The 18,554-nt window shown below is 35.1% G+C and overlaps 2 protein-coding genes across 10 annotated transcripts; one reads left to right on the top strand and one right to left on the bottom strand.

Moving 5' to 3' along the window:
• Window positions 1–654: 654 nt before the first annotated feature.
• On the top strand, window positions 655–7,428 carry LOC18095578 (protein SPA1-RELATED 3). 9 transcript variants are annotated; one of them, XR_008058275.1, is made up of 10 exons: window positions 655–984; window positions 1,229–1,300; window positions 1,379–2,466; window positions 2,669–2,826; window positions 3,039–4,014; window positions 4,095–4,241; window positions 4,374–4,685; window positions 5,047–5,095; window positions 5,553–5,612; window positions 6,889–6,903. XR_008058275.1 is itself a non-coding variant. In XM_024584207.2 (9 exons), the coding sequence occupies exons 3-9, from the start codon at window positions 1,597–1,599 to the stop codon at window positions 7,075–7,077; spliced, it is 2,712 nt and encodes a 903-aa protein (XP_024439975.1). In that variant the 5' UTR covers window positions 661–984; window positions 1,229–1,300; window positions 1,379–1,596; the 3' UTR covers window positions 7,078–7,428. The 9 variants fall into 9 exon arrangements, 8 of the variants coding, with proteins under 8 accessions (XP_024439975.1, XP_006370253.1, XP_024439971.1 ...); XM_024584207.2 differs by lacking the exon at window positions 5,047–5,095 and having other exon boundaries at window positions 661–984; window positions 6,889–7,428; XM_006370191.3 differs by lacking the exon at window positions 5,047–5,095 and having other exon boundaries at window positions 662–984; window positions 1,421–2,466; window positions 6,889–7,428.
• A 6,549-nt stretch (window positions 7,429–13,977) lies between these two features.
• Window positions 13,978–17,645, bottom strand: LOC18095577 (beta-glucuronosyltransferase GlcAT14B). The gene is made up of 5 exons (XM_006370187.3): window positions 17,505–17,645; window positions 15,917–16,667; window positions 15,710–15,785; window positions 15,516–15,631; window positions 13,978–14,819 (listed from the first exon to the last, which is right to left on the bottom strand). The coding sequence occupies exons 2-5, from the start codon at window positions 16,482–16,484 to the stop codon at window positions 14,320–14,322; spliced, it is 1,260 nt and encodes a 419-aa protein (XP_006370249.1). The 5' UTR covers window positions 16,485–16,667; window positions 17,505–17,645; the 3' UTR covers window positions 13,978–14,319.
• Window positions 17,646–18,554: the final 909 nt, after the last annotated feature.

Raw genomic sequence — 18,554 nt, 5'->3', positions numbered from 1 at the left:
TATTTTTTTTCTGATTTGATTGATTTTTATAGATAAAAACCGAACCAAACCAAAAATAATTACTCCTACCTGACACTAGTCCACATCCTCTCTTATCAATCCTTAATTATTATTATTATTATCCTCTTCCCTTCCTTCCTTGTATACTTTTATGCCCGGGCCCCACAAAACTCAAACCCACATTTTAAGGTTGATTTTATCACCATTATTTGTTTTTTTTAGCTTCATTGTTTGTGCTTCATTACATTAATCAATAGTTTATTAGCTTCTTTTTTATCATGTGAGTGTTTCTTGTAAAATATTATTTTTAGTGTCACTAATCGGATTAAAGAAACAAGAACTGCCCACTATAGTATTCTTAATTGTTTCTTACGTGCTGTTCTAACAAGAATCACATCATCAGATTAGTTTAATGATTCACACCTGTAAGGCATGCTCTTATTTGCTTTTCATGTTCTCACCTTGAGTTTCCAATTCTAGAAAGCCAAGATCTTTATTTTCATCAAGAACAGTTTTTTTTTTTTTTTGGCACTGATGGCCCACAAAGTTTTCATATTTACCATCCCTTTTGGCTTCTTTGCAAAGAAATAAACAAACAAGGTTGAGGCTATGGTGGTGCCACGTAACTCAAATGGAATAAAGCGGGGAGATGAGCCAAAGAGCGAACCATGAGCTTGTGGCTTAAAAAAGAAAGAATATCATAATAATTTCATGAAGAACTATATAATATATAGAGTGAAACAGAGCATGAGAGAGAGAGAGAGAGAGAGAGGTATTTTTTTCCTTTTTTTATTTGAAACATGTTGATTTTTTCTTTTGTGGAGGGGTTTTGTTTGATTTTATTTTTGAAGTTGTGAGGGAAAAATGAGGGAATTTATGAGGCTGTAGTGTTTAGTGGAGTGTAGTAACTAAAGTCTTGTTGTGTTGTGTGGTTCTCTTTTGGTCTAGCAGGATCAGAAATATCCATTCTTGGTGCTGCTACAGGTACTTATCCCTCCCTCCTTCTCTCTAGCTCTTCTTTTAAATGGCTGTATATAATATTATTGTGTGTGGGCTTTTGTTGGTTCTGATGCATGTGTTGTTTTTTTGATGAAACCTCTGGGTACGTGTTTCTAATTCTATATTGTAAAAAGGGTATCTTCAGTTTCTCTCCTTTTCTGGATATTATTGTACTTGTCTTTGATTTTTTTTTTTGTGCTGGTGCTTGTGTTGTTTTGGTGTTGAACAGTGCACGTGTGAGGACTTAGTTTTATAATTCCGGTGGATGAAGAAAGGAAAGGAAAAATGTGTGTGGTATAATGTAAGTGTTGATTTTTCTCTACTTTTTTTAAATTTTCTTATTGGTTTATTGATGTTAGGCTGGTTGCGGTTGTCTCAGGAGAAGTGTGCTTGCTAAAAGATTTCATCTTATTTTCTTTAGTGTCCGCTGCCCTGCAAGGGTTAGTATTTTTATTCGAGGAGCTGAGTTATTGAGCTTTGGCTTGATCAGAAGCAAGGTTCTTTTTGCTATTTCTGTGAAATAAGGTATTGATTGAAGATGGTAATGGTGGAAGTTAGCGAATGTGGTAGTAGCAGGCGAATTCCTCCATTTCTTGGATGCGTTTGTTCTGGCTTACATGCAGCCCAAGGGGGGTAACCATGGAGGGCTCATCTGAGTCTGCTTGGCAGAAGTCTGGTAGTTATAGGGGATTTAATACTTCAGTAGTCACCAACAGGAATCTAAGATCCGCATCTTACAACTCTGGGTTTAGAAAGGAGACTGATAGGGTTGTTCTGGCTCGTCAAAACCTAAAAAACCAGGCTGGTACTTTATCTGGGGTTTGTGAGGATGAAGCTGCAGTTGACCATTTTGTCCAAAACATGGAGTGGAACGATGTTAGCTTGAGGCATTGGTTGAACAAACCAGAACGGTCTGTTGATGAATTTGAATGTTTGCACATATTTAGGCAAATAGTCGAAATTGTAAATGTGGCACATTCACAGGGAATTGTTGTTCACAATGTCCGGCCTTCTTGCTTTGTCATGTCATCATTTAACCATGTCTCCTTCATCGAGTCCGCTTCTTACTCGGATTCTGGGTCTGATTCTTTGGATGATGGATTGAATAGACAAACTGTGGAGGTTAAAAATGCTTCTTCTTTCTCCCATGACATGTGCCAGCAGAGAAGTAGGTTACAAAGTGAAGATTTTCTACCTGCATCTACTCCAACAAATGCTTTATCGGAAGCCAGTTGCATGCAGTCCAGCTCGCTTTATGCAGCAGATTTACCATTAGGGGAAGAAACAGAAGAAAATAAAGTCCTTGGTACGAGGAACGTTGAACATGAAGAAGAAAGGAAACAACCATTTCCAATGAAGCAAATATTGCTGATGGAGTCCAGTTGGTATACCAGCCCTGAAGAGGTTGCTGGTTCACCAAGCTCTTGTGCTTCAGACATCTACCAATTGGGAGTTCTTCTTTTCGAGGTTCGTAATGATAATGTTGCATTTATGATGTTAACGATCAAAATTAGAGTGGATTCAAAACCATTTCTTATATGTGTTTTGAACTTTTGACTTCTATTTCAAGCAGAAAGTTCTTCATTATCTAAATGGCCTGTAATAATGTCTTAAGAGCTTCTGCTGTTTACTGTCTACATTGATGTGATATAGTTCTACTTGTGAACAGCTGTTCAGCCCATTCACTTCAAGGGAAGACAAGAGCAGAACTATGTCTAGTCTCAGACATCGGGTTCTTCCTCCTCAATTGCTGCTCAAGTGGCCAAAAGAAGCTTCATTTTGCTTATGGTTACTGCACCCTGAGCCAAGTAGTCGGCCAAAAATGGGGTGAATGTTAATTTCCTGCACCTTTGTTTACTTTACATTTTATGGTAGCATCTGCCTTAATATGTGGATGAGTTTTTTCGAGGTCTTCAAACAAGTACATTGTGTGCTTATGGTTACTGCACCCTGAGCAAAGTACCTTTTTTGATTGACATTTCATCTGATTTCTGTTCAATCAAATTTTCATTGTCTTACTCTCATGTATTGTATGACAGAGAATTGCTGCAAAGCGAGTTTCTTAATGAACCAAGAGACTATTTGGAAGAGCGTGAAGCAGCAATACAGCTTAGAGAGAGAATAGAGGAGCAGGAATTGTTGCTGGAATTCCTTTTACCAATGCAACAAAGAAAGCAGGATGCAGCTAATAAGTTGCAAGGTACTGTTTCTCTTCTATGTTCTGATATTGAAGAAGTCACAAAGCATCAAACTTTTCTTAAGAAAAAGGGAAGCACATGTAAAGAAAGAGGAGAGGGTGATCATTTAGCATCAAATCTCCCTCCCCTGAACATTTATGATATTGACGATTCTTCTAGCTTGGGTTCCCGAAAACGATTTTGCTCAGGTCTTCAGATTCTCAACACAGAGGGATGTGATGATAATCTCAATGAAGGTCGGAACTCAGATACATTTGTAGAATCACAGGAAAGTCCTCTTTTTAGAAGTTCTCGATTGATGAAGAACTTTAAGAAATTAGAGTCAGCATATTTTTTGACAAGATCCAGACCAGTCAGGCCACCAGGGAAACCACCATTTGTTAGAAATTCACCAGTAAGTGGTGATGGGAGAGGTTCCATTGTTGTGACTGAAAGAAGCTCCATAAATAGTTTAGCACTGAAGGATCGGTTTATTAAGGGTAGACAAAGTGGATGGATAAGTCCATTCCTGGAGGGTTTGTGCAAGTATCTATCTTATAGTAAGTTAAAAGTGAAGGCTGACCTGAAGCAAGGGGATTTGTTGAACTCTTCAAACCTAGTCTGCTCTCTTAGTTTTGACCGTGATGGAGAATTTTTCGCTACAGCTGGTGTAAATAAAAAGATAAAAGTATTTGAATGTGACACAATTATAAATGAAGCTCGTGATATCCACTATCCTGTTGTTGAAATGGTAAGTAGGTCAAAGCTAAGCAGCATATGTTGGAACAGATATATTACAAGCCAAATTGCTTCAAGTAACTTTGAGGGTGTGGTGCAGGTAATGGCTCAAACCTAATATTTGATGAGGCTTTTGTCTTTATTTCACTCGATTGTAAATCAATTGCACAACATGTTCAGGTATGGGATGTTACAAGGAGTCAAGTGGTAACAGAAATGAGAGAGCATGAGAGGCGTGTGTGGTCCATTGACTTTTCATCAGCAGATCCAACAATGCTGGCTAGTGGGAGTGATGATGGTTCAGTCAAGCTATGGAGTATCAATCAGGCAATGCTAATTTTGCATTTGGTGGATGTCAGCTTTGAAACTGAACGTGCTAATGTTATAGAATTTCTTAATGTGCTAATTTAATTCTGGACATATAATAAGCTGATCCTCATACTTGATTTTCTTATGCAGGGAGTAAGTATTGGTTCCATCAAAACAAAAGCCAATGTCTGCTCTGTTCAGTTTCCCATGGATTCTAGTCGTTCTATTGCATTTGGTTCAGCAGATCATAGAATTTATTACTATGATCTCCGTAACTCAAAAGTTCCTCTGTGTACATTGATTGGACACAATAAAACTGTGAGTTATGTGAAGTTTGTAGATACAACCAATATTGTTTCTGCTTCCACGGATAACACACTGAAGCTCTGGGATTTGTCAATGGGCACGTCTAGGGTTATTGATAACCCCCTTCAATCCTTCACAGGCCACATGAATGTAAAGGTATGTTCAGTTCTCATACAATAATTAGCATCTGTGTACTATTTTTGACCTTTTTTGTGAGGGATATTGGATGAGAATTGGTCTCATTTCGATTAGCTGTTAATTTTCCTGGTCTGTCACAGTTGTTGTTAGTTAAAAGTTGCACTAGAATCAGGATTTGCAACAAAGAAAACATTATGGTTTTGCTAGTCATGAAAGCCTGTGCCTTCGAAGTTGATTTTCTTTCAAAACATGTTTCGCTTGGTTGGAAAGTTAGCTTAAGATTTATTAAGTATGTTTTGGAGAATGCATATGACCCTCTGAAAGTTTTAATAAAAAATTGCACAAATGATCTTCATGATGCTAATTATATAGTTGGCAGAACTAGGGCTGCTAAACATTGCAAATGGGGGTTACTGGCAGCAGATGAGGTGACTGAAATTCATTATTGCAAGTTAATATACTACTGTATCTTCATGTTTCTTCGTGTTGATCTACTGTGAAATTTGTTGGGTTCTATCAGCTACGCTGAAAGCTCTGATAGTAGTATTCTCATGGATTTATATTTGAATACAAAGTTCTAGAATAGTCTGTTTATTATGCTCATTGAAGTTAGGGATTGGGTGCTCATAATTATTATGACTGGTCATCATGTTAAATATTAGAAATTGAAATGCCTACTAAAATAATGAACTAACAAAGGAAACATTAAGGCTTTTTTTTTCTGGCTTAGGTACTTCACCATGCATATAAATTTGATGTTAAGTTGCTTCAATTTCATAGTTTATTATATGTTAGATGTACTATTCACAGTGATAAGTGTATTTTATTGGTGGTGGAAAATTGTCCATGCTTGACATCTTTTGTCTATGTATGCTTATGTTGTAGAACTTCGTGGGTTTGTCTGTATCAGATGGTTACATTGCAACTGGCTCGGAAACAAATGAGGTACTATATATCTTACTTTAGTATTTAGAGGTACCTCGCCTTTCCTCAATGGATAAAATTATGGTTTCTTTTCAGTGGCAAAACAAACTTAACTGTATCCCCTGACTTTTATTATGATGGCATAACCATCCAAGAACTCGTGGCCTCTCTCTTCTTGTTTGACAAGCCTTGTTACATGAGCTGCATAAGAACTTAGGAACTTCTTTAGAAAATCAACTTTTCCTCGTCAAATGTTCAGTTGCTTTTTGGATAACTGTGTGGAGCTATCCGTACATCTAACTAGGTTAACTCATTAGATTCGCCGCCTTGGAAAAGTTGACTGAAAATTAAGAAGACCTACCTTAATGGACACAGAAACATAACCAGCATCCATAATAGGAAACAATTTCATAAACCAAATATCCTCATATTACAGCAATACAAGCTACTCTCTCACCTTTTCATACCTTTTCTTCATATTACAGCACTACAAGCTACTTTCTCTTGTACACGGCAAAAGACTGTAGCATCTGTTTCTTCTTCAGTTTAGTTTTCTGACCTCTAATGTTTAGGAAACAAGATATATGACTGAATTTGATGGACTTTTTATGCAAGAAGTAAAGGAAAGAAAAGGAGGAAACAAGAACACAATAAACTTTATACGGTTCGTTTTAAATTGAGGTCAAGCTTCACTATGAAATTGGATTGTGCTTATCAAACCCTGGCCCCGATACACCCATTCCTTATAAGAAACTCAACTTGATTTTTTCTAAACCCCAACCCTTTTAGTTCTAGAATTAATATACATAGCAAACCAAGTGGGCAAAAAGGAAAAGGGGCCTAGTAACTAGTGAGCTAGTTCAAGACATATCCCAACACTTTACCTGCGCTCTTTTTGGCAGCACATGATCTTTTCCCTCGAGCCCCAGAGTTTAATCCATGTAACACGAATTGCATTGGTTGTATTGACTTTTGGGTGACACAAGACTCAAAACTTCTATCCCCTTTACCTTACTTTGTTCAACAAGCTTATATCAGTGTATAAGGGGAGGAATGGAGCTGAGTTGAATGGAAGTCATAATTAAGTTGTTAAACAACACAATAGCCATACTCTTTTCACTCGCATCATGATATTGTATTAACAACACAATAGCCTTTTTTTTTTTTTTTATTGCCCAACTCTTAACACCCATCAAAACTCAAGCAACTATGCTAGTGAAGTGACTTCTACAGCGCACATTATAGTACAATGCAAGTTTCATTCATCATTAAGTTTAATGTTTTTTTTGTGGAATAGGTTTTTGTCTATCACAAGGCTTTCCCTATGCCAGTGCTGTCCTTCAAGTTTAACAACACGGACCCGCTTTCTGGCCATGAAATGGATGACGCTGCACAATTTATTTCTTCTGTCTGTTGGCGTGGCCAGTCATCTACTTTGGTTGCTGCAAATTCTACTGGGAATATCAAAATCTTGGAGATGGTTTGATTTGGTCTACGCTCCAGACAACATGATTTTAGCTTAAAGGACCAAAGATGGTCTCAGTGCAGGAAAAATGGAACGAAGACGATAATCTTTCACCAAAGGAAATTGTGTAGCTTACTTATATAGGAACCGGATGTTTTTTTTTTCCTTAAAAAAAAGAAAACAAAAACAAGTTTTGGAATTAGATAATAGCAGAAATAGTCAACACGAGAAATAATGGTCTCGATTCACTGTATTATAGATAGAATTCAGGGGAAAGGAAGAGCAAAAATTATGTCTTGTATATTCTGAAATGGTTATAGTTGATCATTTTTTATAATTATAATGGATGTTAACTTCATCCTTCACCTTCTACTTGATGGGGCAAATATGTTAGAGTTCAACATTAGCTTAGGAGTTTATGGTTCATAGGATGTTCTGATATTGTTAGAATTCTGCAACATCAAGATCAATGATTTATTAGAGTTTTATTATAGTTAGGAGATAGTTGATTAGTTTCTAGATAAAAGATAGAAGTCTTAGCTTAATAGGATTTGTAAGGCTATTTAAAACCACCTTGAACATTCAGAAAATAAGAACAAGAGCAAGAGAAAAAACGTAGCTGCTGTTTTGTCTTTTTTAAGTAAAATCTACCTAGGCTGAAAAGGAGAGGAGTAATCATAGTTGAGGAACAAAAACGAAAAAACGCATACACAAGAACAGTTTACACCAGATGTAGTAGCAGCTTGCACCAGACGCAACAACCTCCTCATTCGTGGCAGTAGCTTGTAGCAGCAGCAGCGATTAGACTTCTCTAGCATTAGCAAGCAGACGTAGCAACAAGCTTGCAGACTTTGCAGCAACAAAATAGTCGCAAAAACTCCTCCAGCACCAGCAGCCACGTTCCTCGCGCCAGAAGCAGCTTGAATAACAGCTTCCAAGTTGATTGAGTAGCACTGGCAGTTTGCAACCAATCTCAGGTTCAGTAGTAGTTTAAACTGTTCTTGCAATAGCATGGGAGATATCCAAATTGTTGGAGGGATTAAGAAGCTTAACAATCAAGATTACAGTGCATGGTCACCATGCATGATATCTTACATGTAAGACCAAGATCTATGAAAGGTAGTCCATGTCAGTGAAGACACACAACCAGCCGAAGACACTAATAAAATTCCGCGCAAGTGAAAGATTAAAGATGACAAAGCAATGTTTGCATTGAAGACAACAATCGAAGAAGATGTGTTTGAGCACATTCAGGATGTTTCAATGCCAAAAGAAGCATGAGATACCCTTTCTAGTCTTTTCTCAAAGAAAAATGATACAGGATTGTAACTTCTCGAGAATGAGTTTTTATTGATGACACAACAACACAAAACGATTCCTCAATTATTTAATAAGATGAAATCAACATGTCATGAGATTTCTAAATTAGAACCTATGCAACTAATGGAGAAACTAGGATGAAAAGAATAGTCATCCATGATTTAAGACCGAATGCCAGAGTTTGTTATTGTATTACAAAGATGGCCTACTCAACCATCACTAATTTAGTTTGAGAACCTACTTATTGGTTAAGAAAATATGGTTAAATAGATTACACAAGTCTTATTGAAGGGTTGGGAGGAATCACTCCACACTAGCAATGACAGGAGTAAACAATAGCATAATCGCAAGGACATAATCCATAGTTGGCCCATTGATGATGAATCTAATAAGGATGGTGATAAAAAAAGAAGAAGAATTATCAAAGAAAAAAAGGCTTTTGTTAAGGGTGAGCTTCAAAAAATTACAACAACAGTAGAAAGTTCAAAGGAAAATATCATAATTATAGAAAGAGTGGTCACATGAAGAAAGATTGTTGGTTTAAAACGCCTACAGAAAGCAATACTGCTATTTCAAGTTTAAAAATATAAGTTGAAGATGAATGGGATGTTGGAGCATCCTTTGTCATAAAAGAGGAGGAATTAACATTGATAATGAAAAATGTTAAAATTGAAGATTAAATCAATTATAAAAGTGATTGGATCATTGACTTTAAGTGTTCTAATCACATTATAGATGATAAATAAAAGTTATAGCATCTAATAGAGTACAAAAAAAGTTGTGGTTTTTCACATCTAAAAACTAAAAATTACTAATTTGGTTGTGACATTTATTGATGATTTTTCAAGGTTTATGTGGGTTTTTTTATGAAAGAAAAATCAAATACATTTAAAAAGTTTAAAAAGCTAGTTGAAGGGGAAGTATGAAGAAGGATTCGTTGCTTGCTCATTGACAATGAAGGATAATATAGTTCAAATGAGTTTTCTTAGTACTCACAAGTTCAGATATGTCACCAATATACTTGTGCCAATACACCATAACAAAATAGAGTGGTTAAGAGAAAATTGATATCTTGCAGAAATTTATCGAAATATGTTACATGCAAAGAATGTACCAGAAAAATTTTAGACTGAAGTGTTGAGAATTGCTGCTTATGTTATCAACAGACTCCCTCAAAAGAAGTTAGAGTTTATACCACCCAATGAGAAACTATAGAATACAAAGCGTACAGTTGGCTTCTTTCGAGTATTTGGTTGTTTTTGTTATGTATTTGTCCCTGACCAACTATACAACAAATTTGACAAGAAAGTTGTTAAATGCATATTAGCGGGATATGACAACCAAAAAAAAAGAAGATGAAAATGTTGTGATCCTATGATAGGAAGGTGCTACACATAACAAGATATAGTGTTTGATGAAACATCATCCTGGTGGTATTTGAAAAAAGAGGTGATTTCAAATTCCAAAGAGTATGAAGAAAGGCTATAACAATAAAATGATGGACAATCTATATAGGTCCAATCAAGTTAAGAAAAACCTGAAACAATATACAATAATGCAATCGAGGAGCAAAAAATTAATCAGAATAATTGGCAAATTGTTGTTTATCAACAACAAATAGATGGTGGACCTAGTATAATAGAAGTATCAGCTCCACAATCACATCTCAGAAGGTCAATTAGAGTTCGTAAGCCAAACTCTAAGTATGCCAATGCAACCATAGTTGAAGAAGCAAGTGAAAAAAAACCTAAAATGCTTGAAGAAGCATCACAAAGATCTAAATGGATTAAAGATATGAAAAAAGAGGTTAATACGTCAGAGAAAAATCAAACCAGGGATACTATGCCTAAACTAGTAGATGTGAAACCTATTTCCTATAAATAGGTTTACAAGATTAAACCTGGAGCAAATGGATCAATTGAAAGGTATAAAGCTTGTTTGGTGACTCACGGGTTCTTACAACAATTTGGATTGGACTATGATGAAATATTTAGTTCAGTAGTAAAGCTCACAACTGTACGTGTTCTACTTGCACTTATAGCAAACAAGAACTAGAGACTATGACAAATGGATGCGAAAAATGCATTTCTTTATGGAAAGTTTGATCGAGAAATTTACATGAATCATCTAGTGTGTTTTCAAAGTAAAGATCATCCTAAACATGTATGTAAATTGAAAAAAGACACTTTGCGGATTAAAACAAAAACCAAGAGCTTTGTATGGCAAGATTGCCAAATTCTTTATTTAAGAAGGATATCCATTAACACCTACAGATTCCAACGTATTTGTGAAAGTCAATGGAGGAAAGATAACTATTATATTAGTCTATGTGAATGATTTGATTATAACCAGTGATGATGAGTTAGAAATTCCACAAACAAATGAGAACTTGTAAATTCGTTTTCAGGTGAAAGAACTTGGAGAACTCAAGAATTTTCTTGGGTTAGAGGCTGACCATACACAAGAAGAAATATTTGTTTGTCAATAAAAATATTCAAGAAATTTGTTACAAAGATTTGGAATGCTTGATTACAAGCCATTTCTAACACTAATGGAAATGAACATCAAGATGTGTGCTCATGGAGGAAAAGACATAAATGAAGCAACAATGTATCGAAAATTGGTAGGTAGCTTGATCTACTTAACCTTGACTAGACTTGATATTTCGTATGCAGTTGGTGTAATAAGTCGTTACATGCAAAATCCAAAGAAGTCTCATTTACAAGTGGTTAGAAGAATATTGAAATATGTGAATAATACAGTTTGTTATGGCATTCTATACAAGAAAGGTGCAGAATGCAAGTTAGATGGTTACTATGATGCTAATTATTTCATGACACTCGATGATCTACAACTGGTTATGTGTTTAAGATTGAGCCATGAATAATTTCTTGTAGTAAGAGACAACCAATAATATTTTTATCAATAACATAGATAAAATATCGAGCAGTAACAATGACAGCTCAAGAAAATACTTGATTGATACAATTATTAAATGATTTGCATCAACAAGTAGATTATGCAATAATGTTGTAATGTGATAATCAATTAATAGTTTATTAGGCACAAAACCCAGTGTTTCATTCTAGGAAAAAACACGTGGAAGTGCATTATCATTTTTTCGAAGAAAAAGTATTGCAACAGGAAATTGAGATGAGGTTAGATCAAGACAAATAAGCAAGTTGCAGACTTAGTTACAAAAGGCTTAAGCACTGGTAAACTTGAATTCTCTTGGCATCACCTTATAATTCTCTAGCCAAAGGATGATAGTTCCAAATCTCACTGCGAAGGGCACCTCACGTGGTCAAGAGACCATTGATCATTAGAAACATCGACAAATAATGTTACGAGGTGAGATGGGAGCGGGAGCAGATGAAGAGTAAACTTCATCGAGCGCAGATACTTTTTCTTGGTGCTATGAAAGCTCGACCCACTATAGCTGATTACTGGAGCCAAATATTTTGCCTAAGAAAGGCCATTGCTGGTTAATGGAAAAATGGTTCTGAAGAAAGAATTTGAAAATGCGACTAGTGTCCAAAGATGCGTTTAGTCTGAAACCCTTTTGATTTCAGAAGACGAGAACTCCATTCATTACACTAAAACCTCTTGGAATATTTCATGCACCCAAGATTAAGAACATCACTCTGTGATTCAGTCAGAAGTAAAATACCCACACCAATACTGAAGAATTGAGGATTTTACTGCTCATAACCGGAGAATAACTCCCAGCAACACATAATCACACTATTCTACAGCCACAGTGAAATCAATAGCAGCACTTTAACCAAAAAGTTCAGCCAATAGCATCACCCAACAAAGCCTGATATCCAAAATGTGAAACAGAAGTCGCATCATGTCCTTTTATGTCAACATCTCCTTAGAGACAAAGACATGGCAATTGACAAATAATACTATCATACTCCATTTGATTATACATTATAACTTCAACCCTATTCAGCTATTATTTTTTGTAGTGGACACCCTTGCTTGTTATTTGTGCCTGTCTAGATGATGCAAGCTTGAGAAATGGCTTCAAAGCTAGAACCTAAGAATTCTGAATTATGAACCCACTTAAATGTGGAGGCAAATTGTAGGCTACCCACCAACAAAACCTCTTCAATGCCACCATTACCTTTTCTCCCTGTAAACAACAAACCACATGTTTCCTCCGCCCAACAAAAAATACCCATCTAAAAAGGAAAAAAGAAAAAAGAAAACCCTAATTATTCCCATTATCAAAGTTTCAAGGAATTATTTTCCAGCACATCATGAGGAATGAGGAGGGATGACTGATAATTTAACAATGCATTGCTTGATTCAACAACAATAATAATAATAAAGAAAAAAACAATACATTGCTCGACTTTGGTGTTTGATGCCGAATAGGTAGCCATCACAGAGAGTGACTGCTGGGGAATTCATTAAATTCAGCCGTCAATCACCATGTTTTGACTACCTTGGTCTAATAAACTTGGTTTTGATTTGAGCACCTCCTCTTTATATCTGACTAGCAAAACAAACCAAGGCATCACAGGGGCCGAAAGGAAAATGGAAGATCTAGCAATTATCTGTTCATTTTATTAATGACTCGACGACTAGATGCACAAGAAGTTCGTAGCTAAAAAATGAGTTGGTGGAATTGAGACTTCATTGGCCAAGGAAATTATAATACATTTTACTTGCCAGCAATTGTCAGAACATGCATTTATGTCAATGGATCAACTCTACTAGCCTCAATAAAAAATTATATGGTGATAATTATTTTTAAAAATACAATGGATCAACTCTACTAGCCTCAACCAAATTATACGGTGATAATTATTTTTAAAAATATATCAAGTTTTTTTTAAAACAAAAGTTTATTAAACAATATAAAAACACAAAAAACCATATTTTGAAAATGGGATTTTTTTTCTCTTATACCCAAATGGATATTAATTCTAGAGCAAACCTCAATATACATCCAACTATTAAGATAATATCAATTTTACTACCAGAGTATTTTTTTATATTAATTTTATCCCTAATTTATTTTGATTAAGGAATTCTGTTATAATAACTGGATGTCCACATTAAATTACTTGTAAAATTTATTTTTTTCTTAGAAATATAAATGGAAAGCTTTAAAAAATAGATAAAGAGTTCTTAATTGAGATTTTTTGAAATCTTGAATGCAAAATGGATACAAAGATTGTTTTGGTGATAAAACTGAAGCCAGTTATATAGTTGAGAGGTATTTTTATTTTTAAAGATTTAATTAATTGGGGATCTTCATTAATACAAGACCGTGTGCCAAGAATGATTCAAACCGGAGACCGTTCTTCTCAACATGGGATCAAGTGAATCAAATAATGTTAGTGCTTATAAAAGTCTTGCTAATTTATGCTATACAAGGAAAAGGCTTAACCAATAATGACAACATTATTCTGCACAAAATGTTTAATTTAGATCATAGGTTTATCCGAAAGATGAAAACTAGAGGCAGATCTTGTGCCCTCTTCCATGCTTAGGACAACATACTCCATGACAGTACTTTAGAAAATGCAAAGTAATTTCTTCTGTGGTAATTGAGTGTTTAGGATTTTTATCATAAAACTACACTGCAGAAAACAAATGATCAAATTATTTGGAACAGAAAATTTTACAGCAACACAAGGAATTGGAAAAAAAAAAAAAAAGTACTCCAGAAATTTTCCGAGCTGTGTGGTATAATAGGTCTGGGAGGGTAGAACCTGAGGAAAGGTAATGTGCTACACTAGATTGTGATCGTACCAAGTTTGTAATGAAAAACTAACATACCTTAGATTCTAAGATAGAATGAAGCCTTAGCTGGAACTTCAGCATCAAGGTTCATTTCTCAGAACATTTTTTTTAGACCTTTTTCTGGCATGTAGATTGAAGTTGAGTTCTTTTCCATCTGCAAGCAAGAAACATTTCCAAAACCTATTTACATTGGTTTTGTTTAAGCTTTGTATTCAAAGCTACTCTAGCTATGAGGCGTTTCAGTCTATGAGCTCCAGGACCTGGTTTTATTTTGTCCAGGTCCCCAACCTCAGAACATTTGGGTTTACCAGAACACCATCCACCAGGAGTGAAGCTCCCATTCTTCCGGTGAAGTAAATCCTTGTCAATCTTATCCAAGACAGGGTCGTCTCTCTTGAATTTCCTGGCAAAAGCAGCACCACTCGCAATCATATGGTCTGTGTCATTAAGGGTAAGGGTGTGAGGATGCTGCTTAGGAGGATTGTCCCAAGCAATGTAGTGCAAATCATGACTGACTGCTGTTTGAGCATACTCTGGCACATTGCATATTACTGTGTGAAAGTATCCTTCAGGTGAGGAAACGAAGTTTGTGTAATACATCAATAAGGTTCTTGGTAGATTATCCCAACCCCAAATTAAGTACTCAACAAATGAGCGGGTGAGAACCATCCATGCTGAACCTGCATAAACAAATGGAATCCATTTATGAAGTTCATTGAAAGCAGAACAGCAGGCCTTCGTAGTTCCTAGCATTTTTAGAGTTTCAGTTGCAAAGCACATGTTGGAAGCCATCAGGGCTTCGATTTTCAGTAAAGCAATGGCTGCAATTGAACACCTGTTCTGAATTCTACAAAATAGCTGACTGGACTAAACACCAATTGGTTTGTTAAACTGATAAAAAAAAAGATAACCTATGAAACAGACGCCATGCATTCCTGAAACAAACTCCTAATGCATCAGATTAAGCTGTAGTTGTAATCAATACATAGAGCTTTAACTCTATCAGTTACTATAGATCACAAGCAACTGAAGAATATAGAAAAAGGAACTTTTATGGCATGAAACTACAAACATGTTAGTTACAGAAAGCATTGCCAGTTGAAAGTTGCAAATTGCAATTGCCAGTTGAAAGTTGCAAATTGCAATTGCCAGTAGACAGCCTTAAACTCTATCAAAGAAACAGAGATTACCATTAAATTCATTTAGAAACTGAGTAAAGCTCTAACAGATTTGTTAAAAAATTTGCAGATGTCAACAATTCAATCCTAATTAGTATTTATTTTATTTTTATTTTGCAGGGAATTAAACATCAATAATCAACCTTACTGGCATGCATCCGTGAAAAGATTATGGATATGTTAAATATGAAAACTAACCAGTGAATAATTTAAATGCTGTTGGCAAAGATCTTCTTGGCATCGCCCAGTATATATCTGCTTTAGTTGTTGAGTAAAGCCCAGGGTCTACAATCAAAGGCATCGCCCGTTTGTCCCTAAACACCACATCAGATATCAGATCACTCTCTGGAAACAGATTCTAAATCAAAGCGGGGGAGAGAAAGAGTGCTTACGCTTTCCACTCCAATTTACTTGTGTGCTCAATAAAGTTCAGATTTCGGTTTATGGTTGAAAATGTGTGAATAAGATCTGCATATTAATAGCAAAATAATCAGAAAGATATTTGAAGGCAAACAATTTCACCATGACCTCCACTACCCACCCACCCACCAAAAAAGAAAAACGAATAGTTTCATATAAAATTCAAATCACAGACTAACCATCTTGAGTTACAAGAGGATAATCAGAAGCACTGAGGTTGATGAACCAATCCCAATCTTTTCCCATTTTGAGAAGAATTGCACAGGCATGAAGTGTATTAGCAACCATGGTGGGTCCTTTGTAAGTAACCATATTGGCTTTGCTGATCATATAAACATTTCCAACTTTGGAGAAAACCGGATGCTTTTCCACTCGTGACGCAAGCTCCAATCTTTCATTTGCTGGGGACTCGAGGTCCAGATGAACCACATATTGGTTCCGGGGATGGTAAAGTGAATGGAGGGTTCTCCAAAGCTTTTCCAAGTCACCTTTAGACCCAGAAACCAGATAAGCAAATCGAGGAATTTGGGAAGGGAGAGGAGGGGGAGGAGATTGCGAGACTTTTGTTTCAGCATAAACTTCGGTTGTCTGGTTGATACGGAATTGGAAAATGTTGAAGATTTGATTGATTGTGTGCAATGAAGAAACAAGACCCATGTTGAAGCAAGTTGCTAAAAGGAACAGACATATGAGGGAGCTTATAACAAGAGGGAAAGCCCATCTCTTCTCCACGTTTAGGGACCCCATTGAAAGACCTTATCATGAGTTCCAGTGACTGATCCTCACAGCATCCCAAATTGGGATTCCCAAGTTGTGCTTGCTCACTCAACAGAAACGAGAAATTGGTATTCAACAATGAACAAAATCTTTTATATACCGGATACTACGATAGGGAAAAAAACCCAAAACCTGGCCTTTAACCAGTCTAGGCTGCCAAATCACAAAAAAACAACAGAGCAATCCATTAACAAAGAAACTGCAGCTTGCGAAAACCAATAAAAAAATTACACAATACGCATCAAATGATGTAGAAATAAAATATAATACCACCACATAGACATAGGAAGACAAAGAAACAGTTATATATATAAAAGAAACACCAAGAATTATAAGAGACAAACGATGCATCAATACAATCGACCAAAGATCAACAAGTGAATCAAACAAATTAGCTAAAAATTCTTCACATTTTTTAATCAGGTGCATAAATTATCAAGCAAGTCATTCACAACTAAAAAAGTTTTTTTTTATTCAGCTGTCTAGAATGCTAAAATCTTGGCAAGCAACGTTACTACAGATCCTAAATTCCAAAAAAAAAAAAAAAAACATTTGATTCACATTTGACAACCATGTTCACTTCAATGAAACAATCGATAAAAAAGAAACCACTCAAATCATTTTTGTTATCATAAATACCACATCAACTCCTACCTTTATTTATTCATTCATTCTTTCATTAATTCTTCTTTTTTTTTTAAAAAAAAAAAAACAGAGATCACACAAATAAGAAGCAAATCCCAAAAGAGGAAATTCAGGATTTGAATCATTGAATCAATGAAAGAAACAAATGAACCCAGAAAATACTGTAACAGAAAAGAAAAAAAAACAAAAAGAATAGCGTAACGGCCATGGCGTGGATGATGGCACACACAAACACAGCTGAACCAATACAAGAACAAATTAAAGAAAGACAGGAACAAGAAAAGAGACAATAACTAGCGTAAATAATTAGTTTTGTTAATAAAAAAATCAAAAAATAGAATAAACCTGTTATAGAGATAGAGAGAACTTCAAGACAGTATTTTTGTTCTTATGCTCTTTCAGGAGAGACAACGTGGAGATAGAGAGATAGGGAGGTAGAGACCACGTATTTATAAACAATAAGATTCTAGAGTGAGAGAGATGCACATTAAATAAATTAGGTGGTTTTTGGTTTTTTTAAGAGGACGTGTAAGCATGAAGTGGATCGTTTTGTTTGGTTAGAGATGATATGGAGATGTTGTTTTTTAAAATATTTTTTTATTTTTTTAATATATTTTTGATATTAACATATTAAAATATCTAAAAATATTAAAAAAATTTAATTCAAAATAAAAAATTCAAAACTTGATGAAAATTCAATTCAACCACATCCTCAAATATGGCCTCGTAAATTCATAATAATAAATATTTGCATTAACTATATTTTAGCTCCTCTGGGTTCTATAATGTCTCGTTTCTATTCTCTTTTACATTTTCAAATTTTAATTACTTAACTTTTCAAAAAAAATTAGTATTAAAAAAAACTAAAACAAAAAGGTGTTTTGAATAATGTAAGATAATGTAGCTCTAAATTTATTTGTATTATGAAGTGTAACAATGATTTTGCCATTTTCACCATAAACATTTGACCTTGCTTTTGGGATAATAGAATCTTTTCATATTTTTTGTATAATAAAATTAATAACTTATAATTAAAAGCAAGAAATAATGAAATTTTGTCTAGGGGTTATTTAAACTTTTTTATTTTTAAAGCTCGGTAAAATAACTTAATTACTCTTAAAATTACAAATTCTTTAATCAGTGTTCGGGGGCTTTTTTGTCTTTTCATCTTTTTTTTTGTTATTATCAAGTTGAATGAGGGATATTTTTGTAATTAAATAAATATAAATATTATTGAAAAAAGATGGCTGAAACGTGTATTGCATGTATCATTACGTGGGTCCAAACCATGCCATTCTAGTAGCTTGTACGGGGTGGTGCAATGGTCAAATGATGGCTTCCAGGGTGGTATTCGAATCGTCTTTGCAGCCTCTCTATTCATAGGTGGCACATGTA

This window comes from Populus trichocarpa, chromosome 1 (assembly GCF_000002775.5).
Source record: "Populus trichocarpa isolate Nisqually-1 chromosome 1, P.trichocarpa_v4.1, whole genome shotgun sequence".
Taxonomy (NCBI): domain Eukaryota; kingdom Viridiplantae; phylum Streptophyta; class Magnoliopsida; order Malpighiales; family Salicaceae; genus Populus; species Populus trichocarpa.
Note: the sequence above shows the minus strand (reverse complement) of the source record. Positions and strands in the feature narration are given on the sequence as shown.